This window comes from Leptodactylus fuscus, chromosome 11 (assembly GCF_031893055.1).
Source record: "Leptodactylus fuscus isolate aLepFus1 chromosome 11, aLepFus1.hap2, whole genome shotgun sequence".
NCBI lineage: Eukaryota > Metazoa > Chordata > Amphibia > Anura > Leptodactylidae > Leptodactylus > Leptodactylus fuscus.
In genome coordinates, this window is record NC_134275.1 from 29,331,132 (window position 1) to 29,356,902 (window position 25,771).

Sequence of the window (25,771 nt, forward strand, 5' to 3'; positions counted from 1 at the left end):
GCAGAGCCAGGCATGTCTACGATGGGAGATACATAGATACAGTGAGTAAAGTGCCAGAATGACACACAGTAAGATCTCCTCGGGCTGTAGGGATAACTCACAAAAATACTCTTTTTGCAGCACCACAGTTAATGGCTATGGGCACCTCTAGGGACTTTTTTCTTTACTGCAACTTTTATATTTTTGGCAACAAACTCAACTCTGTAACTGAGCTTTATTTAAAAAAAATGTTCAACTATTTGTCCTCCGCACCCCGCATGTGTTCTCGTACATTGCAGGCCGTGACATCCACCAGGTACCCTGCATCGTGGCTCTGGTGATCACACCTTACTCTTACTTACTCTTCTGATACTTATGTAAGCAGGCTTGATTATATCCATATAAAATAGTGATACCAAAAAGGATGTCAGCTTTCTGATAATTCATGAGAGCAGAGAGAGGCTGAAACCAAGCCATCAGATTGTGATGTATGAAATACGCAGGCTGCAGAAGACACATGGTTAAAACTTCTCTATAATAACCGACTAAGAAATTTTTTTTTTTTTTTTTATTTTTTTTTAGCCAAAATACATGCATTTCACACATGGTGACAGTTACTATAATAATAATAAAATACAAAACTACATAAAGGGTGATACATTTTTCTGATATTTCTGACTTCACCTTCCCAGTTTCTTGGGTCCCAACAAAAGGCGACTTTGTCATCCGTATATTGTCTGTGGAACTTTTAAATAAATGAGGACACTCCATAGCAAAGAACCCTTTTTAAAGACATGTCTGGTGTGGTGGAAAGTCCACGTGCTGTGACCACTGCTGATTGCTACAACAAAGTGGCAGATGAATTGGTACTTTTTAATTTTAACTCTGACTTTTCTGTTCAGCTTTGTGGCTTTTTTGCCAAGAAGTGCCAACTGGAGAGGACATTGCGCAAGTATTCTTAGTATCTCTTACACCTAGTAATGCTGCAACTGTATCAGTAGGCCATTGACTTATTGCCACTCTTATGTATTAAGATACAAAGTAGGGACAGCAACCTTTGCGATGGATAAGTCAAGCTGCAGCTCTGCCATTCGTGTCCTTCCTTTCCTTGTGATATACTAGTAATAAACTGAAGCTGCAATGTTATTTATTACCCTTTAGTTTATCTCATAAAGGTAATTGGTGTAATCTGCCGTATACAACCAAATGCACAATATCATAAGGTCTGTAATCCAGCCTCCACATTGATAGGTTATCTGTAAAGGTTTTTTTTTTAGCCAGGAAGAGATTTTGCATTGAACAAGAAAGTATCTGAATTCCTTTATTCCTGTTCCCATTGCAATGTGTTCTTAACTTATAGGGCAGTATTCCAATAGATAAGCTTCAGGCAGGATCCAATATATACAAATTGTCTGACTTGCCGCAGGCAACACACCCCTATGTAACCTAAATGCCTTCTACTCTTTTTAAGCTTCCTTTGCTTATTGTTTTACACTCTAGTTCTGTATTACACATTACACCATGTTCTGTTTCTACTGCTTTTCTTATAGTACAATGGATATTTCATGTGGAATTGTTTGAATTCTTTTCCACTTATGAAAACCTCATTGAACTTCTATTTGTATTACAGTATATAGGGCTGAGGGGATAGCGTCACTCCATAGGGAGAGACCACCATTTAGGTGTGTGGAGTCTTATTAAGCCATGAGTGCTTCACTGTGCAAAGGAACATGGGAAGAATATGCAAATCTGACTTCCATGATGTAATTAGGAAGCCAGTGCCTCAAGAATGCACACCAATAGATGGCGCTCACTGAGAATGTGCAAGTCTATCTTCCATGATGTAATTAGGAAGACAGAGTCTCAGTCAAGCAAACCAATAGAGGGCGCTCCCTTTAACATCATGCCGACCGTCTCAGAGGCCTTTGTTTGCAATGATATTGGGATTTTACCAGGTATAGTCTCTCAGCCAAGGACAGCTGTTTCGATGTGTTGCATTTCATCAGCTTGGCGCAGAGAGGACTGACCTGGCAGAGGTGAGAGGCTTATAGGGCATCATGTATTACTATACTAGATACATTGAAGGTCAAAGTAAGCTCATCACATCTATTAATAGTTACAAATGTTCATATTCAGAGTATATGTACTGAAAAATAAGACTACCAGGGTTTATTTCACTTTTCAAGGCAAGTATAGTATAGCATGACTTCAAAACAGCAGAAACCTAACTGGAACCATTATAAGTCAGCAGAGTCTATTGATTATTTTTTTGCCCAAATTGGAGTAGTTTAGGATCAGTCTCGAAAATATTATGAACTCCTTTTTCACAGACTCAATGAGGGTATTGATGTACTGGATGTCATATTATATTTGTATGATATACAGTATGTTGTGTATCTCTACTGGTCAGGGCTTTTTGACATGTGGTGTGCTTCAGTGACTGTCCACTGCTAAAGCTAAAAGCCACATCTAGAGTTGACTTTTGGCTCTTGCACACCCCTGGCATCTATTTAGTTTGTGTCCAATAATTTTACAAGGGTAGGTCAGTGATTAGCACTGATGCCTTTAAGCACTGGGGTCCTGGATTTCATTCCAGCCAAGGACAACATTTGCAAAAAGTTTGCACGTTCTCCCTGTGTTTGCGTTTGTTTCCTCCGGGTACTCCAGTTTCCTCTCACACTCCAAGGGCATACTGATTGGGAGTCTTTTATAGGACAATGTTCACAATACATCAATAATATACCCCTGCGGAATATGATGGCGCGATATAAGTAAGCAATTACTAGTAGTAATCTACCCTGTAATGTTCATAAGAATTGAAAATAATTAGTTCTTCTAGTATTGAGAACTGTTGCACATACACACAGTATTTCAGTCTCTCCTGATTGTTAGTTAGTTAGCCTAGTGCTCCTTTTACTTTTTAGCTAAATAGAGCCTGGGTCAAAAAGTTAGACCCCCATCATTCTGGTATGAATGGTAGGCACCCATTTTGGGATCCCAAAAAGCCTGTTTACACTTTTTTGCTTTTTGTATCAAACTCCATTGGCAGAGATCACATTTGAAATAGTGTTAAATTCCTGTAGCAATAAGCCCTCCTGCACATGGGTAAAATACAGACCATATATAGTATTTCTTGGATCAAATCTGATCCACTGATCAGCACTCCCTAAATCTAATCTGGAGACTTGGACTCCCTGTATCACATTTGACCTATGGTGCTAGGAGTCCTTGTGTCCCTGCAGCTCCACTGTCTTATCTATATATATAAAACTCAAAATCTGTAGTAGTCCGCTCGATACAAATCCACAGTTCTCGCCCGATTTGGGTGAAATTTGGCACGCCCCCTCTCCATCCACAGAAGCAGAATACTGTGCACATTAAATCTCGCTAGCTTCCGCCCGTCATGAGTTTGGGGCCACCGAAGTTAGGCCCTATACATATAATGGGGAAATGTGAAGGGGAAAACAACAGTTGTGACTGTCAGGAACGGATTATAGTGACGGCGCCAAAGAGTCGCTGCTAAAGGGGCCACACTACCACACACAAACATTTCCCAAACACCATATAAACAGCACACATACACCAACCCACAAGCATAACACAAATGCCACAACACACCAAACACACACCACTCCACAAATACCACAACACCACCCCATAAATAACACATGTACACACTTAAGAACCATACATGCACGCAAACACACTCAGATGGGTGCACCCTACACATATGGACGAACAGAGTACATGCGTACTCACACACAACTACCACATGCATGGACACTGCACATGCACAAACACATATATCACGTACATGCATACATATACACGGACCCCACACGTGCATGCATACATACATACACATGGATCACACACATGCACGCGCGTACATATATACGGACCATACATGTGCATGCACACACATATACATACACATGTATCATACACGTGCGCACATGCATGCGCGCACACAAACGCATACATATATACGGACCACACACACGCATGCATACATATGGACCACACGCGTGCGCACACACACACACTGACAAAACATGTCTGCAATGCTTAGTGGCTGCTTGCACACTACAGTATATTTCATGGGTCTGCCTGATAGTAAGATTGTCATTATTGCTTAATATACCGGGAGCTTTCATCACTGAAGCTGCTGAGGTAAAGTGAAAGCTGAGCTCTGATTGGTTGCTATGGGCAACTCCACAAGTCTGCCTGTGAGGCGGCTCCTTCAGGTCATAGTAACACTGTGATGGCCGCTCTGTATTACTATACATCCTATTACATCTCTTATCAGTGTCAGGTCCTAGTAACACTGTGATGGCCGCTCTGTATTACTATTCATCCTATTACATCTCTTATCAGTGTCAGGTCCTAGTAATACTGTGAGGGCGGCTCTGTATTACTATTCATCCTATTACATCTCTTATCAGTGTCAGGTCCTAGTAATACTGTGATGGCCGCTCTGTATTACTATTCATCCTATTACATCTCTTATCAGTGTCAGGTCCTAGTAATACTGTGAGGGCGGCTCTGTATTACTATACATCCTATTACATCTCTTATCAGTGTCAGGTCCTAGTAATACTGTGATGGCCGCTCTGTATTACTATTCATCCTATTACATCTCTTATCAGTGTCAGGTCCTAGTAATACTGTGAGGGCGGCTCTGTATTACTATTCATCCTATTACATATATTATCAGTGCAAGGTCCTAGTAATACTGTGATGGCCGCTCTGTATTACTATTCATCCTATTACATATATTATCAGTGCAAGGTCCTAGTAATACTGTGATGGCCGCTCTGTATTACTATTCATCCTATTACATCTCTTATCAGTGTCAGGTCCTAGTAATACTGTGAGGGCGGCTCTGTATTACTATACATCCTATTACATCTCTTATCAGTGTCAGGTCCTAGTAATACTGTGATGGCCGCTCTGTATTACTATTCATCCTATTACATCTCTTATCAGTGTCAGGTCCTAGTAATACTGTGAGGGCGGCTCTGTATTACTATTCATCCTATTACATATATTATCAGTGCAAGGTCCTAGTAATACTGTGATGGCCGCTCTGTATTACTATTCATCCTATTACATATATTATCAGTGCAAGGTCCTAGTAATACTGTGATGGCCGCTCTGTATTACTATTCATCCTATTACATCTCTTATCAGTGTCAGGTCCTAGTAATACTGTGATGGCCGCTCTGTATTACTATACATCCTATTACATCTCTTATCAGTGTCAGGTCCTAGTAATACTGTGAGGGCCGCTCTGTATTACTATTCATCCTATTACATCTCTTATCAGTGCCAGGTCCTAGTAATACTGTGATGGCTGCTCTGTATTACTATTCATCCTATTACATCTCTTATCAGTGTCAGGTCCTAGTAATACTGTGATGGCCGCTCTGTATTACTATTCATCCTATTACATCTCTTATCAGTGTCAGGTCCTAGTAATACTGTGATGGCCGCTCTGTATTACTATTCATCCTATTACATCTCTTATCAGTGTCAGGTCCTAGTAATACTGTGATGGCCGCTCTGTATTACTATTCATCCTATTACATCTCTTATCAGTGTCAGGTCCTAGTAATACTGTGATGGCCGCTCTGTATTACTATTCATCCTATTACATCTCTTATCAGTGTCAGGTCCTAGTAATACTGTGATGGCCGCTCTGTATTACTATTCATCCTATTACATCTCTTATCAGTGTCAGGTCGTAGTAATACTGTGAGGGCGGCTCTGTATTACTATTCATCCTATTACATCTCTTATCAGTGTCAGGTCCTAGTAATACTGTGATGGCCGCTCTGTGTTACTATTCATCCTATTACATCTCTTATCAGTGTCAGGTCCTAGTAATACTGTGAGGGCGGCTCTGTATTACTATTCATCCTATTACATCTCTTATCAGTGTCAGGTCCTAGTAATACTGTGAGGGCTGCTCTGTATTACTATTCATCCTATTACATCTCTTATCAGTGTCAGGTCCTAGTAATACTGTGATGGCCGCTCTGTATTACTATTCATCCTATTACATCTCTTATCAGTGCCAGGTCCTAGTAATACTGTGAGGGCGGCTCTGTATTACTATTCATCCTATTACATCTCTTATCAGTCTCAGGTCCTAGTAATACTGTGATGGCCGCTCTGTGTTACTATTTCTCCTATTACATCTCTTATCAGTGTCAGGTCCTAGTAATACTGTGAGGGCGGCTCTGTATTACTATTCATCCTATTACATCTCTTATCAGTGTCAGGTGAATACTAAAGGCTCAGAATACTAAGGACTGTTTTATAAAATGGCGTCTAGAAAATGGGCAATTTTATCCAAAAGCTAAGAGCGCAAAATTGTGTCAGAGAGTTGAGACAAGTGAACAACTCGCGGCTTGAAAAGAAATGGATGATTTTAGCTAATATAACCAACAATTTAACATATTTTTTGCAAGCAAAGACGCAGGTATTCTACTAATACTGTATAAAGTACAAGACAGTATAGCCGCAAGGAGGCAGGGGCAGAGGGGGATCACTATAATAATAATAATACATTTTATTTATATAGCGCCAACATATTCTGCAGCACTGTACAATTTGTAGGGTTCAGATACAGAAAGATACATAACAAAGAACTTCATTTCACACAATGGGACTGAGGGCCCTGCTCAAGAGAGCTTACAATCTATGAGGTAGAGGGGGTGACACAAGAGGTAGCAGGGGCGGCATTGCTTATACAGTATTCAGACAATTCTGTAATAGAGGTGACTGACATTACACAAATAATACTGTATGAGCCGTCACTAGTGGTGTCCTGTAACTATGATGTAGGGACTCCCTGTTCCCAAACCAGATCCATTCTAGTCCATTTACCTGTAGTACTACAGCCCTGTACAGATATAGCCATCACTCCTTCCCCCCTAGTGGGCCACACAATCTAAGTTCCTTGTCTCAAGCACACTCCTGTGATCTCTTCATTCTGCTAACTGGTGGGTTGGCTGCTAACTTGGATGGCCCTCAAGACTAGGCCATCAGTGTCTCAGTTATAAATAGTCCTTAAATTTGGCAAATTGAAAATGTAAGTAATCCTGGGGTAACAAGTTTTCTGGCGTAGAGGAATGATATTGTGGTACAAGTTTGGCGCAAGGCAATTTCTTGCACCAAACAGCCTCTGTTCTGTGCCTTGCCTGCCACTTTGTGCAAATGTGGTCAGAGTGGGTATCAGGAAGAGAGTGGGCGCCTCAGGCCTATATATTTATTTGTGGGGTGAGTTACAATTGAACTCTATGCCAATTCCTTACTATTGCTATTGAGGAGCCTCTTTATAAATCAGTCATGCTCTGCGCCAAGTGGGGCCTTTATTAAGACTGACGTATGGTATGTCAGGCTTAGTAAATCTGCTCTACAATGATTTTTAGAATGTTAACTTCTCTTTCTTCTGCCTCTCTCCAGTCCTTATATTCCATTTTTCTCGAAGCCACAATCCCCTGTTCTCTCACTTTTCAGCTAACTAGGGGGAGCGTCCAGTGATAAGGGCCGTGTAATCCTTCTGTTTACTGAAAGGTCCTTAATCTGGCTCTCCAAGTCCTTTTACTGAGAGGATTTCTTGGTACTCCTTCAGCTGCTGCAATTCTGTGCGAAGTTTGTTTATAGCCAGAGACTTTGCTGCTGCCTAATCCTGCCGAATGTTTACACAGTCTCTGCTCCCGGCTCCTTGTGTAAACTGCTAATCATTTTCCACTCGGCAATATCCAGTTCACAGCAGCCCAGGCTGATTGAAATGTATTAGCACAAGTGATAATGCTGTCATATAACATGAAAAGTTATGTTGCTTATCAGTATATTTTGATAAGCTACTTAAATTTTACAGTAGTACTTGCAGGCTTCAGACAGACATTAGTGCCGCTCACTCATCTGTCACGTAAATTGCATCTCACTTCATTTATTACTACAAGCTGCTCAGTTCCTAACCATGGGGGCACAGATCCCCTTACAGTTGGCAGAACGCAGTATCTTGTAAAGACTTTAAACATCTACTCGGCTCTAGTTCAGAATCCGCTCTTTGTATTTAGCGTCTACCCGGCAGAACGGCACCCCTACTACATTTATATACTTCAACCAAGTCTTCCACATGACTTATATTTGGATTATAGAAAAATGTTAAGAGTAAAGATTTAGGGGCAGCTTAGCAAGTAGTTCCTTAGCTTTTATTTTTTTTTCTTCCTATTTTCTTTTTCTGTTCCTGCATCAAAGTGCCCATCCTACAACCATTTCTAACATAGTGGGAATAAAATCAATACCGAACCGCCATGTTTTTGCCTCCTACAATAACAATCAAAACGTCAGACATTCCCAAAAATGATATAAAGAAAAATTACATCTTGCCCCTCAAAAAACACCATATGCAGCTATATATATGGAAGTAAAAAAAAAAAAAGGTTAAAGGTGTCAGAAATATGGTGACTCCAATAACCATTTTTGAATTTTTTTATTTTTTTTTAAAGGTGTTAAAACATCTCAAATATTAAATAAATTTGCTATCGCCATAATTTTTCCAAACTTTACTGATATACAGTACGGTATGTGGACATGGCCATCTGATTTGAATTAAATATACGTTTTTAAAACTAGATAACTCTTATATATCTTTTCCTATTAACCTTTTCACGCCTCTGTCAATTTTTGTTTTTGCTATTCCGTTTTTCCCTTCTCCCCATTCCTAGAGCCATCATTTTTTCATTACTTAGTTGACAGATTCACTTGATGACTTATTGGTTTTGAAACAAATTGTACCTTGTAATGGATCCATTCAATATCCCATTAAAATTTACTGGGAAGCTGCAAAAATAATTCTGAATGAGGTGGAATGGGAAAAAAATGCTGTGGTGCCAATTTCTTATGGGTTTAATTTTTACGGCATTCATGGTGTAGTGAAAATGACGTTACCTGTATTGGGTGGGGTCAGCACGATCACGATACCAAATTTATGTAGTATTTGTAATGTTTTGATACCTCAAAAATTTTAAATTTTGCAAAATAGAGAAAAATGTTAGTGTCACCATATTCTGACACCTGCAACTTTTTTTATATTTAGGCGTGTGGAGCTGTGTAAACGCTCGCTCTTATCAAATGTGCATAGTACTTTGTGAAAAGACTAAGTTTTATGAAAGCAAGTAGTTTTATGCAAGAGATTAATAGAATAACTTTTTTATTTGCTATTCTTTAAACAGCTGTTTGGTTGGGGTGCTGGGTGTCAGACCCCCGCCACTCTGATATTGTCGACCTTTTCTCAGTATAGGCTATCAATATGGAAGACCCAGAAACTCCCAGCACATTCACTCTATTAAATATTAAACATTAAACTAAAACGGCGGTACACTGGATGTTCTCTACTGCTGACAATCCAAGTTCCCAACGTGGAACACTTCCTTGTTGCCTCTTTCATCCTTCCAATCTGACTCTGAGATCTACACCTCTTGGAACCTATAAAAACAGTGACTTGACCCTGTGCTGTACTGCACCTTCCCGCTGCTGCATTTCCATCTCCTTGGAGCTTTGTGCCACACTTGTCTCTGCTCCCAACATCACTACATGCTAAAGTGGAGTGGTTCAAAGCAAGTTCTCCTTGGTGTGGATCCCGCTAGATGTTCTGCCTCTGCTTGGGGTGTGTTGGCCCCGCCACCTGTGTCCACATCATAGCAGGTGGGTTAAGGATGCATTTAGGATAAGAATTAGCTTACTGTGACTTGGACCACACTTCTACAGATTACACAACTAATATGCCTGGAGCCAAGTCAGCACTGCCAAGGGGATCTACATTAGGATAAACCTACTTCTAACCACTCCATTCCAACATCTGCTCACGTCTTGTGCTTCTCATATCTGTTTCCTGGGGAACCAGTTTCGGTAATGTAGTGCCCTCTAGACAGAGGAACATCTTTTAGATGCCTACAAGTGTTCCATAGCCATATACTCTTTGGTTCTACAATTGAAACAATTGACCCTAAGATAAATAGTTCTGCATATTGTAAGAGTCTTTCTACTTCCATGCCTTGTGCTAATAGTGAGACAGAAAAAAATATGTAATGTGTAAAGTTGTAAATGTCACATCAATGGGTAAGGAACACATAATTTTAAGAAACTCTTAGTGTGTGTGCGGCAGATATACGGCATGGATTCTCTTACCCATATTGCATAACCTAAAACTAACCTCGATTCCCTACTTGCTTTCTTTCAGCTACCTCCCGTGGTTTGAAGTCTATTACAAGTTGCTTAACATCTTGGCGGATTATTCTTTGAAAAACCAGGTAACTACTTGAAAGTTCAGTCATCCGACCTACCTGATGAGGAGGCAATATATGGAAAAGTTTTCATTTCCATTTTATATGTAAAAACATGTTCAAGGTGTAGTATAAGATAGTTTAGAAAGTATTTATATGCAGCAATCTCAAGAGTATTTTTAATGTTCTTTTTGTATCAAAGAAAAGAAAAGGGAGCATGCTGTGATTTGCAAAAAAGGCGCCTGACCCAAAAAAGCAACAGAATAAAAAAAATAAATACAAAAAGTGCACTGTATGTAGTGGATTTCATTGACCGTGTACATTTAGGCAGTCTGAAAGTGCGCCAGATGTATCAGTCATGATGATGATAAATCTGGGGCCACACGGTGACTCAGTGGTCAGCTCTACAGCCTTGTAGCGCTGGAGTCCTGGGTTCGAATCCTGCCAAGGGCAAAAAAACATCTGCAAGGAGTTTGTATGTTCTCCCCGTGTTTGCGTGGATTTCCATCCCATACTCTAAAGACATACTGATAGGGAAAAATGTACATTCTGAGCCCAATGTGTGGCTCACAATCTGCATTAAAAAAAAAGATAAATCTGTGGTATCTTTAACTGTCTAAGGCAGGATTCTGTTGGGGAGTTTGTAGCAGAAACCTTCGAAAATCGGAGGGGAAAAAAAGTCCTGAACAGATAGTCTGTGTGTAACCGTTGTTTTAGTGGTCTGGCTAGCGTGAACCCAGCATAAGTTTATACCACCGTTTAGTTGGTTTATTTTGAGCCAGAACTCTAAAGTATAATTTTGGTGCATGTAAACAATGTCCTGTTTTTCTGAGATTTTACACAAAGATGTCTAGAAAATCAAAATGTTTTTTATCCCAAACTTGATGCGCCAAGATACTGTAAATTTCTTTTATGATATGCCCCTCTTAAACCAGTATCTTATAAATCTGGGCTACTCTTTTGTTGGTCATTTTGAGCTGGAAAGATATGTTTTATTGAAAACAAATGTAAAGTTGGTACATTAATAGTATGGTCTTCTCACATCAAAAATATTAATGTTTGCAATGTTATTTGTAGGATAACCAGCGTAATGAACTCCTCGAGACTCTCTATAAACTGCCTATCCCAGAACCTGGAACCGAAGTCCATCTGAGCGTGGTAAGACTAACACCCATACTGACCTTTTAAGAAACTTTAGTAAATTTTACAGTTGCGGGGAAGGAGGGGTCAGAAAAAATATATGGACCGCACATCCCAATCTTATACTTTGAGTCAATGCATTTCAGCAAAATCTACAAAAATGAACATGAGGTTCTTGGGATACATATTGATCGAGGTGCAAAAGCCCACTAGCTACTTCTTGGCGACCTCTATATAGTGGGTACCTGCTCTAATGGGTGCCACGCTATACAGCGACTACCACTGCAATGCAGTGCCCACAGGGGGAGCCACTCAGCGGTCCAACAACACTTTTGCCGCCAGACCAAGCTGCCAGACACTGGGCCACCCCACCCCACAAGCACAGCACCACAGGAGCGGCAGACACCATGTGAACAGATCTAAAAAAAATTCATCTTACCATATTGCTTTAGTCAGAAGAGAGCTAGTAGGTGGGCTCCTTTTGCAGTCTCAAGCTAATTAAAAACATATGGGTCAAATGGGGGGAGTCTGGTACCAAGGCAAAACAAAAGAAAAAAATTGAATGCACAGACTTTCCATAGTATACTTATGAAGAAGAGAGTAAAAAAGATATGGACCGCTCATCCCAATCTTATATATTGAGATAATGTTTTTCAGCAAAATCTACAAAAGTTAACATGAGGTTCTTAGTATACATATTGGTCAAGGTGCAAAAGCCCACTAGCCACTAACAAATTTTACAGCTCTTCCTTCTTTCTTTTCAAAACTGTTCAAATATTTAAGAGGAACTTTCAATATCTCCACCAAATTCAGTTCTTTGCATCCTTTCATAGGAGCTGCTCCACTGATTCTGGGGGAGTTGAAATATTCTCTCGATCGACCGCCAGTCCTGAGCAGTCAGTGCAGTTAGTTTTGGTGACTGATATGATAATTAGGCTCTGTACTGTTAAATAGGTGGTGTTGGATGGAGCAGTCAAGGGGGTGGACTTATGAACTCTGGCACTGCCTGCCTCTAATTTGACATTGTGAGAGTGCTTTGAGTCCACCGAATCTGAAATCCCACCTCCCATTAATTTGAGTGGCAGGAAGATGCCTCATTTTCCACTAGCTAAAAACAAATGGCTAGTAGTAAAAATAAGAATCCTGCTCAAATTTTTCAAAGTGAATCAGACTTCACTCGGATCTCCCAGTGAAGTGAATGAGGCTAAGAGATCCTTCTGCTGCTGGTAGGAAGATTTCTGTTGCAGATTTTGCATGGTGCAAAATCTGCCATGTGAACCTGGTCTTAGACACCTTAGGATGGAGCATTACCTACTGAAGGTTCAAGGGTTTGGACATGCCCAACTTTTCCCCTAAGTTTTTTATTGAATGCATCAGCCAGGCTCATCTATCAGGCTAGACGTTACAGCGATTCCTCGGGTCTGTGCCAGTCGCTACATTGGCTGCCTATTCATTATAGAATAAAATATAAAGTTATCACCCTCATACACAAGGCTCTCCATAATACTGCACCTCCCTACATTTCCACCCTCATCTCTGTCTACCGCCCAACCCGTGTTATCCGTTCACTCAATGACCTAAAACTTAGATCCACTATTATCAGAACATCCCACGCTTGTATACAAGACTTCTCCCGAGCTGCACCACTTCTCTGGAATGCTCTACCCCAGACAATCAGATTAACTCCCAATTTCTACAGTTTCAAATGCAAACTAAAGACACATCTTTTCAGACAGGCCTATCACAATTTCTAACGTAAACCCTTCCATACTAGAATTAGAATCCCCAAAATGTAACCCTCCTCTGTCCCCGCTCCCACATTACCCCACATGATATGATGCTATTTCAGGCTAACTTTATATGTCCAAGCTCCATCCACATGTTAAAGGACACAACTAGTGACGGCTCATAAAGTTTTTTGTTTGTGTAATGACAGTCACCTCTATTACAACATTGTCTGACCTCTGTATAATCAATGCCGTCCCTGCTACCTCTTGTGTCACCCCCTCTACCTCATAGATTGTGAGCTCTTGCGAGCAGGGCCCTCAGTCCCAGCGTGTGAAATGACTTTTTGTTATTTATCTTTCTTTCTGTATTTGAACCCTACAAATTGTACAGCGCTGCGGAATATGTTGGCGCTATATAAATATTATTATTATTATTATTAAGAAGGGCGAGTGAAGACTTCCCGATTAAATATTGAGTGGTTGGCCAATCCCACCAAAATTGAAAAGTTTGGCAGACATTTATATAATAGGTATGGGAACTTAGTATATGTTGCATAATTTAAGGGCACTTTCTATATGTCTATGGTCATTCTGCTTTCAGAAGACTAACTAGACATGCTAGGGCTTTATCATAACACACTAAGGGCGGGTTCACACTAACACCCGTTCTCCGCTTTGCAGGCTTTTTTCTTCTGCCCAAGAAACTAAACAGGAGTCAGAAAACCTGTGGGCAGTTTTTAAACCCATTCACTTGAATGGGTTTGTAAAGTGTCCGCCCGTGAGCGTCTTTTGCCTCTCCATAGCAAAACCGTTTTTTTAACAGGACACAAAGTCGGACATGCAGGACTTTGTGTCTGAACTCTGTGTTGTTGCTATTTTAGTGGTCTACCTATCCATTATTCTAGTCCTCTGACAGACCAGAACAACGGAGAGGAGACTCTAGTGTGAACCAAGTGTCGGTGATACAGTTTATCTTTATTTTTGGTAACAGGCCAACATTTAGATTTTTAAGCTTGTAGCGCCCGGTATCATCAGAATATTTCTAGCTGTAGTAGATTTTGAAGAGGACTAATGGCTCTCATTAAATAGCCCGTCTTCTGCTGACAGAGGAATCTAACATTCCCCGGGTGCCCTTTTTGTATCATTCAAGCTATTTTGCAGCTAAAAATAAAGACTTAATAATAACATTACTGTATATTAAAGAATAGTTGTAAGCAATGCCTGGTTATCTCTTAAACTGTAATACAATAGTATTTTATGTGACCTCCACCCCTAAAACCATTCAGATGAGTACATTTCCTTATCTAGATTTCTTACATGATTTATGCTGCCATAGTACACATGGTTGTTTCCATGACAACAAATTCGATGACTATAGAAGGCGAGCCGGGGGTGGAGTTTCTGCTTCAGCAGATAGATAAGAGATGATTATTACAATGGATATGTAACATATGGATGGACAATGTTGGTGAAAACGATGATGCAAGAGCTTTTAATGAGACTTCTGGAAAGACCAAGGCTCCTATGTACAGTAAAATAGGATATTTGGTATATTAAAGCACTTGGCCACAACCATGTTATTGAGATCCACTTCCTCTTGTGAGGCAGTGACATCATGTTCATTGGTCACATGGCCATGATGCAGCTCTGTCCCATTCAGCAAGTTTAAACACTATGATGCCAGATTTAGTCAGATCTCAGCATGGACTTTCTGAAGCATTAAAGGGATTGTTTGCCACCAAAAATAAATAAATAAAATCCTCAAAAAAATAGGGAACACTGAAATAACACATCCTAGATCTGAATGAATGAAATATTCTCATTGTATGCTATTGTTCTGTACAAAGTTGAATGTGATGACAACAAAATCATCAATGGAAATCAAATTTATTAACCAATGGAGGCCTGGATTTGGAGTCACCCCCAAAATTAAAGTGGAAAAACACACTGATCCAGGCTGATCCAACGTCCTTAAAACAGGTCAAAATGAGGCTCAGTAGTGTGTGTGGCCTCCACGTGCCTGTATGACCTCCCTACAACACTTGGGCATGCTCCTGATGAGGTTGCGGATGGTCTCCTGAGGGATCTCCTCCCAGACCTGGACTAAAGCATCTGCCAACTTCTGGATATTCTGTGGTGCAACATGATGCTGAAGGCGCTACCAGGAGATAGGCCAGTACACCAGGAGACACGGAGGGGTCATAAGAAGGCAGCAACCCAGCAGCAGGACCACTACCTCCGCCTTTATGCAAGGAGGAACAGGAGGAGCACTTCCAGAGCCCTGCAAAATGACCTCCAGCAGGCCATAAATGTGCATGTATCTGCACAAACTGTTAGAAACTGACTCCATGAGGATGGTATGATGGCTGACGTCCACAGATGGAGGTTGTGCTCACAGCCCAACACCGTGCAGGACACTTGGCATTTGCCACAGAACACCAGGATTGGCAACTTCGCCACTGGTGCCCTGTGCTCTTCACAGATGAAAGCAGGTTCACACTGAGCAAATGTGACAGACGTGACAAAGTCTGGAGATGCCGTGGAGAGTGATCGGCTGCCTGCAACATCCTTCAGCATGACCGGTTTGGCAGTGGGTCAGTAATAGTGTGGAGTGGCATTTCTTTGGAGGGCTGCACAGCCCTCCATGTGCTCTCCAGAGGTAGCCTGACTGCCATTAGGTACCGAGATAAGATCCACAGACCCCTTGTGAGACCGTATGCCGGTGCGATTGGCCCTGGGTTTCTCCTAATGTAGGACAATGCCAGACCTCCTGTGGCTGGAATGTGTCAGCAGTTCATGCAAGATGAAGACATTGAAGCTATGGACTGGCCTGCCCGTTCCCCAGACCTGAATCTGATTGAGCACATCTGGGATATCATGTCTCGTTCCATCCACTAACGTCACGTTGCACCACAGACTGTCCAGGAGTTGACAGTTGCTTTAGTCCAGGTCTGGGAGGAGATCCCTCAGTAGACAATCCGCGACCTCATCGTGAGCATGCCCCGGTGTTGTAGGGAGGTGATACAGGCACGTGCAGGCTACACACACTACTGGGCCTCATTTTGAGGTTTTAAGGACATTACATCAAAGTTGGATCAGCCTGTAGTGTGTCTTTCCTCTTTAATTTTGGGGGTGACTCCAAATCCAGGCCTTCATTGGTTAATAAATTTGATTTCCATTGATGATTTTTTTTTTTTGTGTTCCCTTTTTGTTTTTTGTTTTTTTTTTTTTGTTTTTTTTGAGCAGTGTATATCTCTCTATCTTATAAAAATGAATTTCTGTCTGTCTGACTGTTCTTTATGCGCGACCAAACGACTGGACCAATCTTCACTAAATTTGGCACACAGATACTTCAGGTGTCCGGAAAGGTTTAAGACGAGAGCCCAACTCACTCAGACGTACCGTTCCAGAGATACAGCTTTCCCAAAATCCTGACCCCCCATTAGCCAAAACAAATCTGTAAGTCTTTCACTCATATTCCAACTGCCATACACACGGTCACTCCATATTTACAATCCAACACTGATATCCAAGATGAGATACACGCATCAGAGGATTAGATACACAGGTCAGCACACAGTAGCACGTCAGAGGATTAGATATGTGCGTCTGCACACAGTTCCGCATGCCAGAGGATTAGATTCATGCGTCTGCACAAAGTACCACACGCTGTAGGATTTAGATACACAGGTCAGCACACAGTTCCACACAGCACAAGATTAGCTATGCGCAATTGCACACAATACCACACGCCGTATGCTCAAAGTACCACACTATGGAGGATTAGATACGTGCGTCTGCACACAGTTCCACATGCCAGAGGATTAGATACACACATCTGCACAAAGAACAACACGCCAGAGGATTAGATACTTATCTTCACACAGTAAACACTCGCCGGCCGGAGGATTAGATACGCGCATCTGCACACAGTACTACAAGCCGGAGGATTAGATACGCACATCTTCACACAATACCACACACCAGAGGATTAGATACGCATCACTGCACACAATACCACACGCCGAAGGATTGGATACACGCCACTGAACACAATACCACACGCCAGAGGATTAGATACACGCGTATTCACACCGTACAACATGCTGGCCGGAGGATTAGATATGTACGTCTGCACACAGAACCGCACGCTGGAGGATTAGATGTTCACGTCTTCACACAGTACCACACGCCAGAGGATTAGATACGCACCACTGCACACAATACTACATGCAGGAGGATTAGATACGCACATATGCACACAGTTCCACACGGCACAAGATTAGCTATGCGCAATTGCACACAATACCACACGCCGGAGGATTGGATACATGCCAATGCACACAGTTACACACGCCTTTAGGATTAGATTCGCGCATCTACACACAATTCCACATGCCGGAGGATTAGATACGTGCATCTATACACAGTTACACATGCCAGAGGATTCGATACGCACGTCTTTACACAATACCAAGTGATGCAGGATTAGATACGCACGTCTGTACACAGTTCCACATGCCGCAGGATTAGATATGCATGTCTTTACACAATACCACATAATGGAGGATTAGATACGTGCCCCTGCAATCAATACCATACGGTGGAGGATTAGATACGTACTACTGCACACAATACAACATGGGGATGGTTAGATACACGTGTCTGCACACAGTACCACATGCCAGATGATTAGATACACATGTCCGCACACCGTACCACACACCGGAGCATTAGATACGTGCGTCTGTACACACTTCCACATGCCGGAGGATTAGATACATACGTCTTTACACAATACCACACGATGGAGGATTAGATATGCGCCACTGGACACAATAGCACACGCCGAAGGATTAGATACATGGTATTGCGCACAATACCACATAAGGGAGAGTTAGATACACACGTCTGCACACAGTACCACATGCCAAAGGATTAGATACGTGTGTCTGCACACAGTACCACACGCCGGACGATTAGATAAACGGCTCTACACAGAGTACCACATATTAGAGTTTTACTCCAGGTTTCCATAGCAACTCAGCCATTTTTATTGACTGCTTTATGTCAGCTTTAAAGGGGCAGGGCACTGTGGATGACACTGTTACACAAGGTCACATACACACAGCTTTACTCCAGGTCTCCATAACAACCGATCACAGGTTTTTTACTGATATCCGAAATGAGATGCTTATGGGCACACACAAACGATATACAAAATACACCGGTGCAAAACGGGACAATCTCATGGGGCCACTACACAAACAAAAAATGAAATATAACCGTGCGAAGCTGGGACCTCCTACTAGTGTATATATTTTATAAAAAATCTAATCCCTGCTGGTCTCTGTATTGCATTTGTCAATGACATGCTGAAACGCGTTACCAATGTGGCTAATCACTGGTTTAGCAGTGACCTCAGTGGTGTTAACAGGTCCCCACTATAGCCAGTGAGTGGATGCAGTGGTCACATGTTCATGTCCAGATGTCATGGCTGTGGACTTAGGATACAAAGACCAGCAGGGGAACAGGAAGCATTGCAGCAGGAGTGACAGGGGATTGCTAAATTATTACTATGATTTTATACGATATACATACAGTACGTGTGTATGTGTGTGTGTGTGTATATATATATATATATATATATATATAATACTGTGTGTGTGTGTGTGTATATATATATATATATATATATATATATATATATATATATATATATATATACAGTCCTATGAAAAAGTTTGGGCACCCCTATTAATCTTAATCATTTTTAGTTCTAAATATTTTGGCGTTTGCAACAGCCATTTCAGTTTGATATATCTAATAACTGATGGACACAGTAATATTTCAGGATTGAAATGAGGTTTATTGTACTAACAGAAAATGCGCAATATGCATTAAACCAAAATTTGACCGGTGCAAAAATATGGGCACCTCAACAGAAAAGTGACATTAATATTTAGTACATCCTCCTTTTGCAAAGATAACAGCCTCTAGTCACTTCCTGTAGCTTTTAATCAGTTCCTGGATCCTGGATGAAGGTATTTTGGACCATTCCTCTTTACAAAACAATTCAAGTTCAGTTAAGTTTGATGGTCGCCGAACATGGACAGCCCGCTCTCAAATGATCTGAAAACAAAGATTGTTCAACATAGTTGTTCAGGGGAAGCATACAAAAAGTTGTCTCAGAGATTTAACCTGTCAGTTTCCACTGTGAGGAACATAGTAAGGAAATGGAAGACCACAGGGACAGTTCTTGTTAAGCCCAGAAGTGGCAGGCCAAGAAAAATATCAGAAAGGCAGAGAAGAAGAATGGTGAGAACAGTCAAGGACAATCCACAGACCACCTCCAAAGAGCTGCAGCATCATCTTGCTGCAGATGGTGTCACTGTGCATCGGTCAACTATACAGCGCACTTTGCACAAATAGAAGCTGTATGGGAGAGTGATGAGAAAGAAGCCGTTTCTGCACGTACGCCACAAATAGAGTTGCCTGAGGTATGAAAAAGCACATTTGGACAAGGCAGCTTCATTTTGGAAACAAAAATTGAGTTGTTTGGTTATAAAAAAAAGGCGTTATGCATGGCGTCCAAAAAGAAACAGCATTCCAAGAAAAACACATGCTACCCACTGTAAAATTTGGTGGAGGTTCCATCATGCTTTGGGGCTGTGTGGCCAATGCCGGCATCGGGAATCTTGTTAAAGTTGAGGGTCGCATGGATTCCACTCAGTATCAGCAGATTCTTGAGAATAATGTTCAAGAATCAGTGACGAAGTTGAAGTTACGTCGGGGATGGATATTTCAGCAAGACAATGATCCAAAACAACGCTCCAGATCCTCAGGCATTCATGCAGAGGAACAATTACAATGTTCTGGAATGGCCATCCCAGTCCCCAGACCTGAATATCATTGAACATCTGTGGGATGATTTGAAGCGGGCTGTCCATGCTCGGCGACCATCTAACTTAACTGAACTTGAATTGTTTGTCCAAAATACCTTTATCCAGGATCCAGGAACTGATTAAGAGCTACAGGAAGCGACTAGAGGCTGTTATCTTTGCAAAAGGAGGATCTACTAAATATTAATGTCACTTTTCTGTTGAGGTGCCCATACTTTTGCACCGGTCAAATTTTGGTTTAATGCATATTGCACATTTTCTGTTAGTACAATAAACCTCATTTCAATCCTGAAATATTACTGTGTCCATCAGTTATTAGATATATCAAACTGAAATGGCTGTTGCAAATACCAAAATATTTAGAACTAAAAATGATTAAGATTAATAGGGGTGCCCAAACTTTTTCATAGGACTGTATATATATATATATATATATATACACTGTGTGTGTGTATATATATATATATATATATATATATATATATATATATATATATATATATATATATATATAATAACAACATAATATAATATATTATGTGTGTGTGTGCAGGAGGACCACCCCGAAAGGAATATCAGCGCAACTACAAGCGCTGTGCAGTTAAAATGCGCTGACCCCATAGACTATAATGGGGTCTGTGTGCTTGCCGCGTACTGCCCGCACAAATCCGTTATAGTCTTTGGGGTCCATGTGCTTTAACTGCACAGCACTCCTCCTCAACACTCCTCAACTGCACTTCGCTCCTCCTAAGTACTGTCCTCCTGCTGCTCGTGGACTTGGTGACTCTCCTTTAGTCGAATAGTGGTTTCCCCTGAAACGAGCATTTTTTGCCATAGACTATAATGGGATTCAATATTCGATCGAGTAGTCTAATATTGAGGCTCTACTCGAAACGAATATCGAATCTCGAATATTTCACTGCTCGCTCATCTCTATTCCGCTCTATACAAATCCACAGTTCTCGCCCGATTTGGGTTAAATTTGGCACGCCCCCTCTCCACCCACAGGAGCAGAATACTGCACACGTTACATCTCGCTAGTGTCCCCCTGTCATGAAATTGGGGCTCCCCAATGCTGCGAGAGAGCTCTCCAGCGCCGTCTCCATCTTCTTATAAAAATAAAGTTAAAAAAATAGTTGTAATAGTTTATACTACTTAATATGTATTGAATATGTAAAATCAATAAAAATGTTGAAATTTAAAAAAAAAAAAAAAAAGTTCACATCAATGTTATGACAAATTAGTAAAATGACAAAATAAAAATTTAAAGTGGAAAAAAAGATTTACTGTAGCGCTCTGGAAATGTCAATTTCAGTGTGACACTGAAATTTTTACTTTAGCATAACCAACAATTTAACATATTTTCCACGAGCGAAGCCGCGGGTATTCTACTAGTATATATATAAAATTTATAATGTCTTGGTAGATACAAGAGTGTGATACTGTGTTACAACCCCTACTATTAGGTCATATCATGTACATAAAAGCTATCGAGTTACTATTTCTATATAACATATGTTCATTGCCTGACTTGCTTACATTTCATGATGTCAGCCCATCTGTATATATATATATATATATATATTTATATTTATTTATTTATTTTTTTTATTTATATCTCATGTGTTTGCCCACAAGCCCCTCACAGCTAATGTCCATCACCCCTTTCTGCAAGTGACAGGTTGCAGTTGGTAAGCTTTGATAAGTCACCAGCTGGCAGGGCCCACATTGATTCTGTGTCATAGGAAAGGCCTATCTGACCTGCAGGAACCACTTTCCCTTGCCTAGTAGTCCACCGGCATACCTTTCTCGGGCCAGTGGATTCTAGGAATGCTGACAGTCTCTCTCTTCCCCTCCAACGTATCCCAAGCACTGGAGCAGAAGGAAAGAAAAAAACTATCAAAGACATTGCTCAAGGAGCTTTTTCTGCTCGGGTCTCTTCCGGCACATTAGTTATTCACAAAGTCCGAATATCACTGGGGGCGTAGTGCTGCCTTCTTCCTTTTCTCTGTGTATTGTGACCACTTTTTGATGTTTATCCCTGTGATGCGCTGTCATCTCTATCGCCCATTACTACCTGTCAAGTCTTAGAGAGTGCGCGCTGCAGGTTATGTTGTGTATATGTTTTTTCTTCCTTTTGGGTAGATCTGTAATCTCTCCTGGTATTGTTTTCTTTTACATTCTCACAACATATGTCATCTGTTGAAGCAGTAATTTTCTTGCCTGGAAATGGAAATGTCTTAAAGCAAATCTGTCATTGATTTATTTATTTATTAATTTTTTTTATAAGGATATAACTTTAAAATGTATGACAGTGGCATGCCTTCAATAGTTTAATCCTAATTAAGCAGTAGTTTATGCTGTCAAGAAGAAACGTGACTGAACGTATTTAACCACCTCGTAGTAAAGTTTGCATTACCATTTGCATTGGTTACATGTAAGTGGTATGATATTACTATCACAGCAAAGCAACTCACAAGTGACTTTTGCATATCTCCTAGAAAGTAGAGCAGATATGAGACCAGATGTTATGGATGTGATATATTATGGAATAAGTCAATTCTATAAAGAGAGTGGCAAAGTGGGATCCTCTGTGGTAAACCAAGCTATGGTGGTCGCTTATGTCTGAATATTAAAGAGGCAGATGATCGTAAAGAGACGGTGTGGTAGCCCAACACATAAAGTCATGGGAATGCTCAGGTAGCCCAACACACAAAATCATAAAATAAATGCAGATGAAGAAACTTCACTTATACATGCAAGAACCCTTGACAAAACTGGTAACCATTGCAGTTTTTCATTTACTGGGTTGTGTCATCTACTGAAAGAAATCTGGTTTGGTGTTCAGCTGACCACTTGACCACTGAAGGTTCTGTCTTCTGTAACTATATTCACATGACCAAGCCAATTCTTGTCAGGGTGTGATCTGGTTTTTTGTTTGGGTTTTTTTTTTTGCTCATCCATTCACATCAGCAAATGAATCTGGTCTTGGTAAATGGACTACATAGTTCAATCCTTGGAAAAAAAAAAAAATAGAGCATGCCATATCTTTTCATGGACACTACGCATCTGATAAACTCAGTCATGTGAATAAGCTCTTACCAATTGAACATGTACGGCATTATGGGCTGAACCCATTCTACCTACTTCCATCTCACTTTTAGGGTTGGTACTGTTGTTATGGACCCTGCATAGACATTCCATATTACAGACCCCATAAACTGCCTGTTTTAAAGAGTTTATGAAAGGAGAAATAAAGCTCACATGTGCATCCCCTGCACTGGATAAGCTGTATTACTAATATATGTGCTGTGTCCCCAGCTGTTGCTTTGGTTTTATGTGACCAACTTTACTCTTCTCCCACTGTACATCCATAAAGTAGAGCGGAGTTGGTCATGTGACCCAGAGCTGGAGCGCCAACAGGGGAGGAATAAGACTTAGCAGTGAAGGATAATGAGGGCTCTGGGGAATCTGAATATGTCATTGTAAAAATGCTTAAACAACTTATCCAGCCTTTTTCTTCTCCCCCAATAATTCCTTTAAATGGACCCATCCCCACAGATAGATAGGTTACCTGATGATGCTATTATCGGAATTAGTGATTATATAAGTGAAATATGTGTTCTTACCCAAATATTGATCACAGATACAACCATTAGTAAGATCCCATCAGATCAGCTACTGACAAATGGGCTTCAAAGGAAAACATTATTTCCCAGACTGGAGACAGTCCCCATAAAGTGATCCACTTCTCTTTAGATGTCGAATCAGGCACCATAGAGAATATTCATTAATCAAAAACATAATTAAAGAAATATATATATATATATATATATATATATATATATATATATATATATATATATATATATATATACAGTCCTATGAAAAAGTTTGGGCACCCCTATTAATCTTAATCATTTTTAGTTCTAAATATTTTGGTGTTTGCAACAGCCATTTCAGTTTGATATACCTAATAACTGATGGACACAGTAATATTTCAGGATTGAAATGAGGTTTATTGTACTAACAGAAAATGCGCAATATGCATTAAACCAAAATTTGACCGGTGCAAAAATATGGGCACCTCAACAGAAAAGTGACATTAATATTTAGTACATCCTCCTTTTGCAAAGATAACAGCCTCTAGTCGCTTCCTGTAGCTTTTAATCAGTTCCTGGATCCTGGATGAAGGTATTTTGGACCATTCCTCTTTACAAAACAATTCAAGTTCAGTTAAGTTTGATGGTCACCGAACATGGACAGCCCGCTCTCAAATGATCTGAAAACAAAGATTGTTCAACATAGTTGTTCAGGGGAAGGATACAAAAAGTTGTCTCAGAGATTTAACCTGTCAGTTTCCACTGTGAGGAACATAGTAAGGAAATGGAAGACCACAGGAACAGTTCTTGTTAAGCCCAGAAGTGGCAGGCTAAGAAAAATATCAGAAAGGCAGAGAAGAAGAATGGTGAGAACAGTCAAGGACAATCCACAGACCACCTCCAAAGAGCTGCAGCATCATCTTGCTGCAGATGGTGTCACTGTGCATCGGTCAACTATACAGCGCACTTTGCACAAATAGAAGCTGTATGGGAGAGTGATGAGAAAGAAGCCGTTTCTGCACGTACGCCACAAATAGAGTTGCCTGAGGTATGAAAAAGCACATTTGGACAAGGCAGCTTCATTTTGGAAACAAAAATTGAGTTGTTTGGTTATAAAAAAAGGCGTTATGCATGGCGTCCAAAAAGAAACAGCATTCCAAGAAAAACACATGCTACCCACTGTAAAATTTGGTGGAGGTTCCATCATGCTTTGGGGCTGTGTGGCCAATGCCGGCATCGGGAATCTTGTTAAAGTTGAGAGTCGCATGGATTCCACTCAGTATCAGCAGATTCTTGAGAATAATGTTCAAGAATCAGTGACGAAGTTGAAGTTACGCCGGGGATGGATATTTCAGCAAGACAATGATCCAAAACACCGCTCCAAATCCTCAGGCATTCATGCAGAGGAACAATTACAATGTTCTGGAATGGCCATCCCAGTCCCCAGACCTGAATATCATTGAACATCTGTGGGATGATTTGAAGCGGGCTGTCCATGCTCGGCGACCATCTAACTTAACTGAACTTGAATTGTTTGTCCAAAATACCTTTATCCAGGATCCAGGAACTGATTAAAAGCTACAGGAAGCGACTAGAGGCTGTTAACTTTGCAAAAGGAGGATCTACTAAATATTAATGTCACTTTTCTGTTGAGGTGCCCATACTTTTGCACCGGTCAAATTTTGGTTTAATGCATATTGCACATTTTCTGTTAGTACAATAAACCTCATTTCAATCCTGAAATATTACTGTGTCCATCAGTTATTAGATATATCAAACTGAAATGGCTGCTGCAAACACCAAAATATTTAGAACTAAAAATGATTAAGATTAATAGGGGTGCCCAAACTTTTTCATAGGACTGTATATATATATATATATATATATATATATATATATATATATTTAGAGAGAGACTAAAAAAACTAATAAAAAAATCTACAACAAAAAGTTAAAAAAGAAAACAATCAAAAAACCTACCAGCTCACCTAATTGATCTTATTTAGTACCTGTTTAGTACCTAGGTTCTGTGCAGCGCACTGGGCCCATGGGATGCTTCTGGTTTTACACTAAGAATTTATAAGGACTTTATGGAGAAATGCAATGAGCTTGTCACCTGT

The 25,771-nt window shown here is 40.5% G+C and overlaps 1 protein-coding gene across 4 annotated transcripts in view; it reads left to right on the plus strand.

Moving 5' to 3' along the window:
- Nucleotides 1-25,771, plus strand: part of DENND1A (DENN domain containing 1A) — a 553,473-nt gene that overhangs the window by 201,405 nt on the left and 326,297 nt on the right. For all 4 annotated transcript variants that reach the window (XM_075260171.1, XM_075260173.1, XM_075260172.1 and 1 more), the window contains exons 6-7: nucleotides 10,238-10,307; nucleotides 11,358-11,438. In XM_075260171.1, the coding sequence (XP_075116272.1) occupies nucleotides 10,238-10,307; nucleotides 11,358-11,438 (151 nt within the window). The remainder of the gene's footprint in view (nucleotides 1-10,237; nucleotides 10,308-11,357; nucleotides 11,439-25,771) is intronic.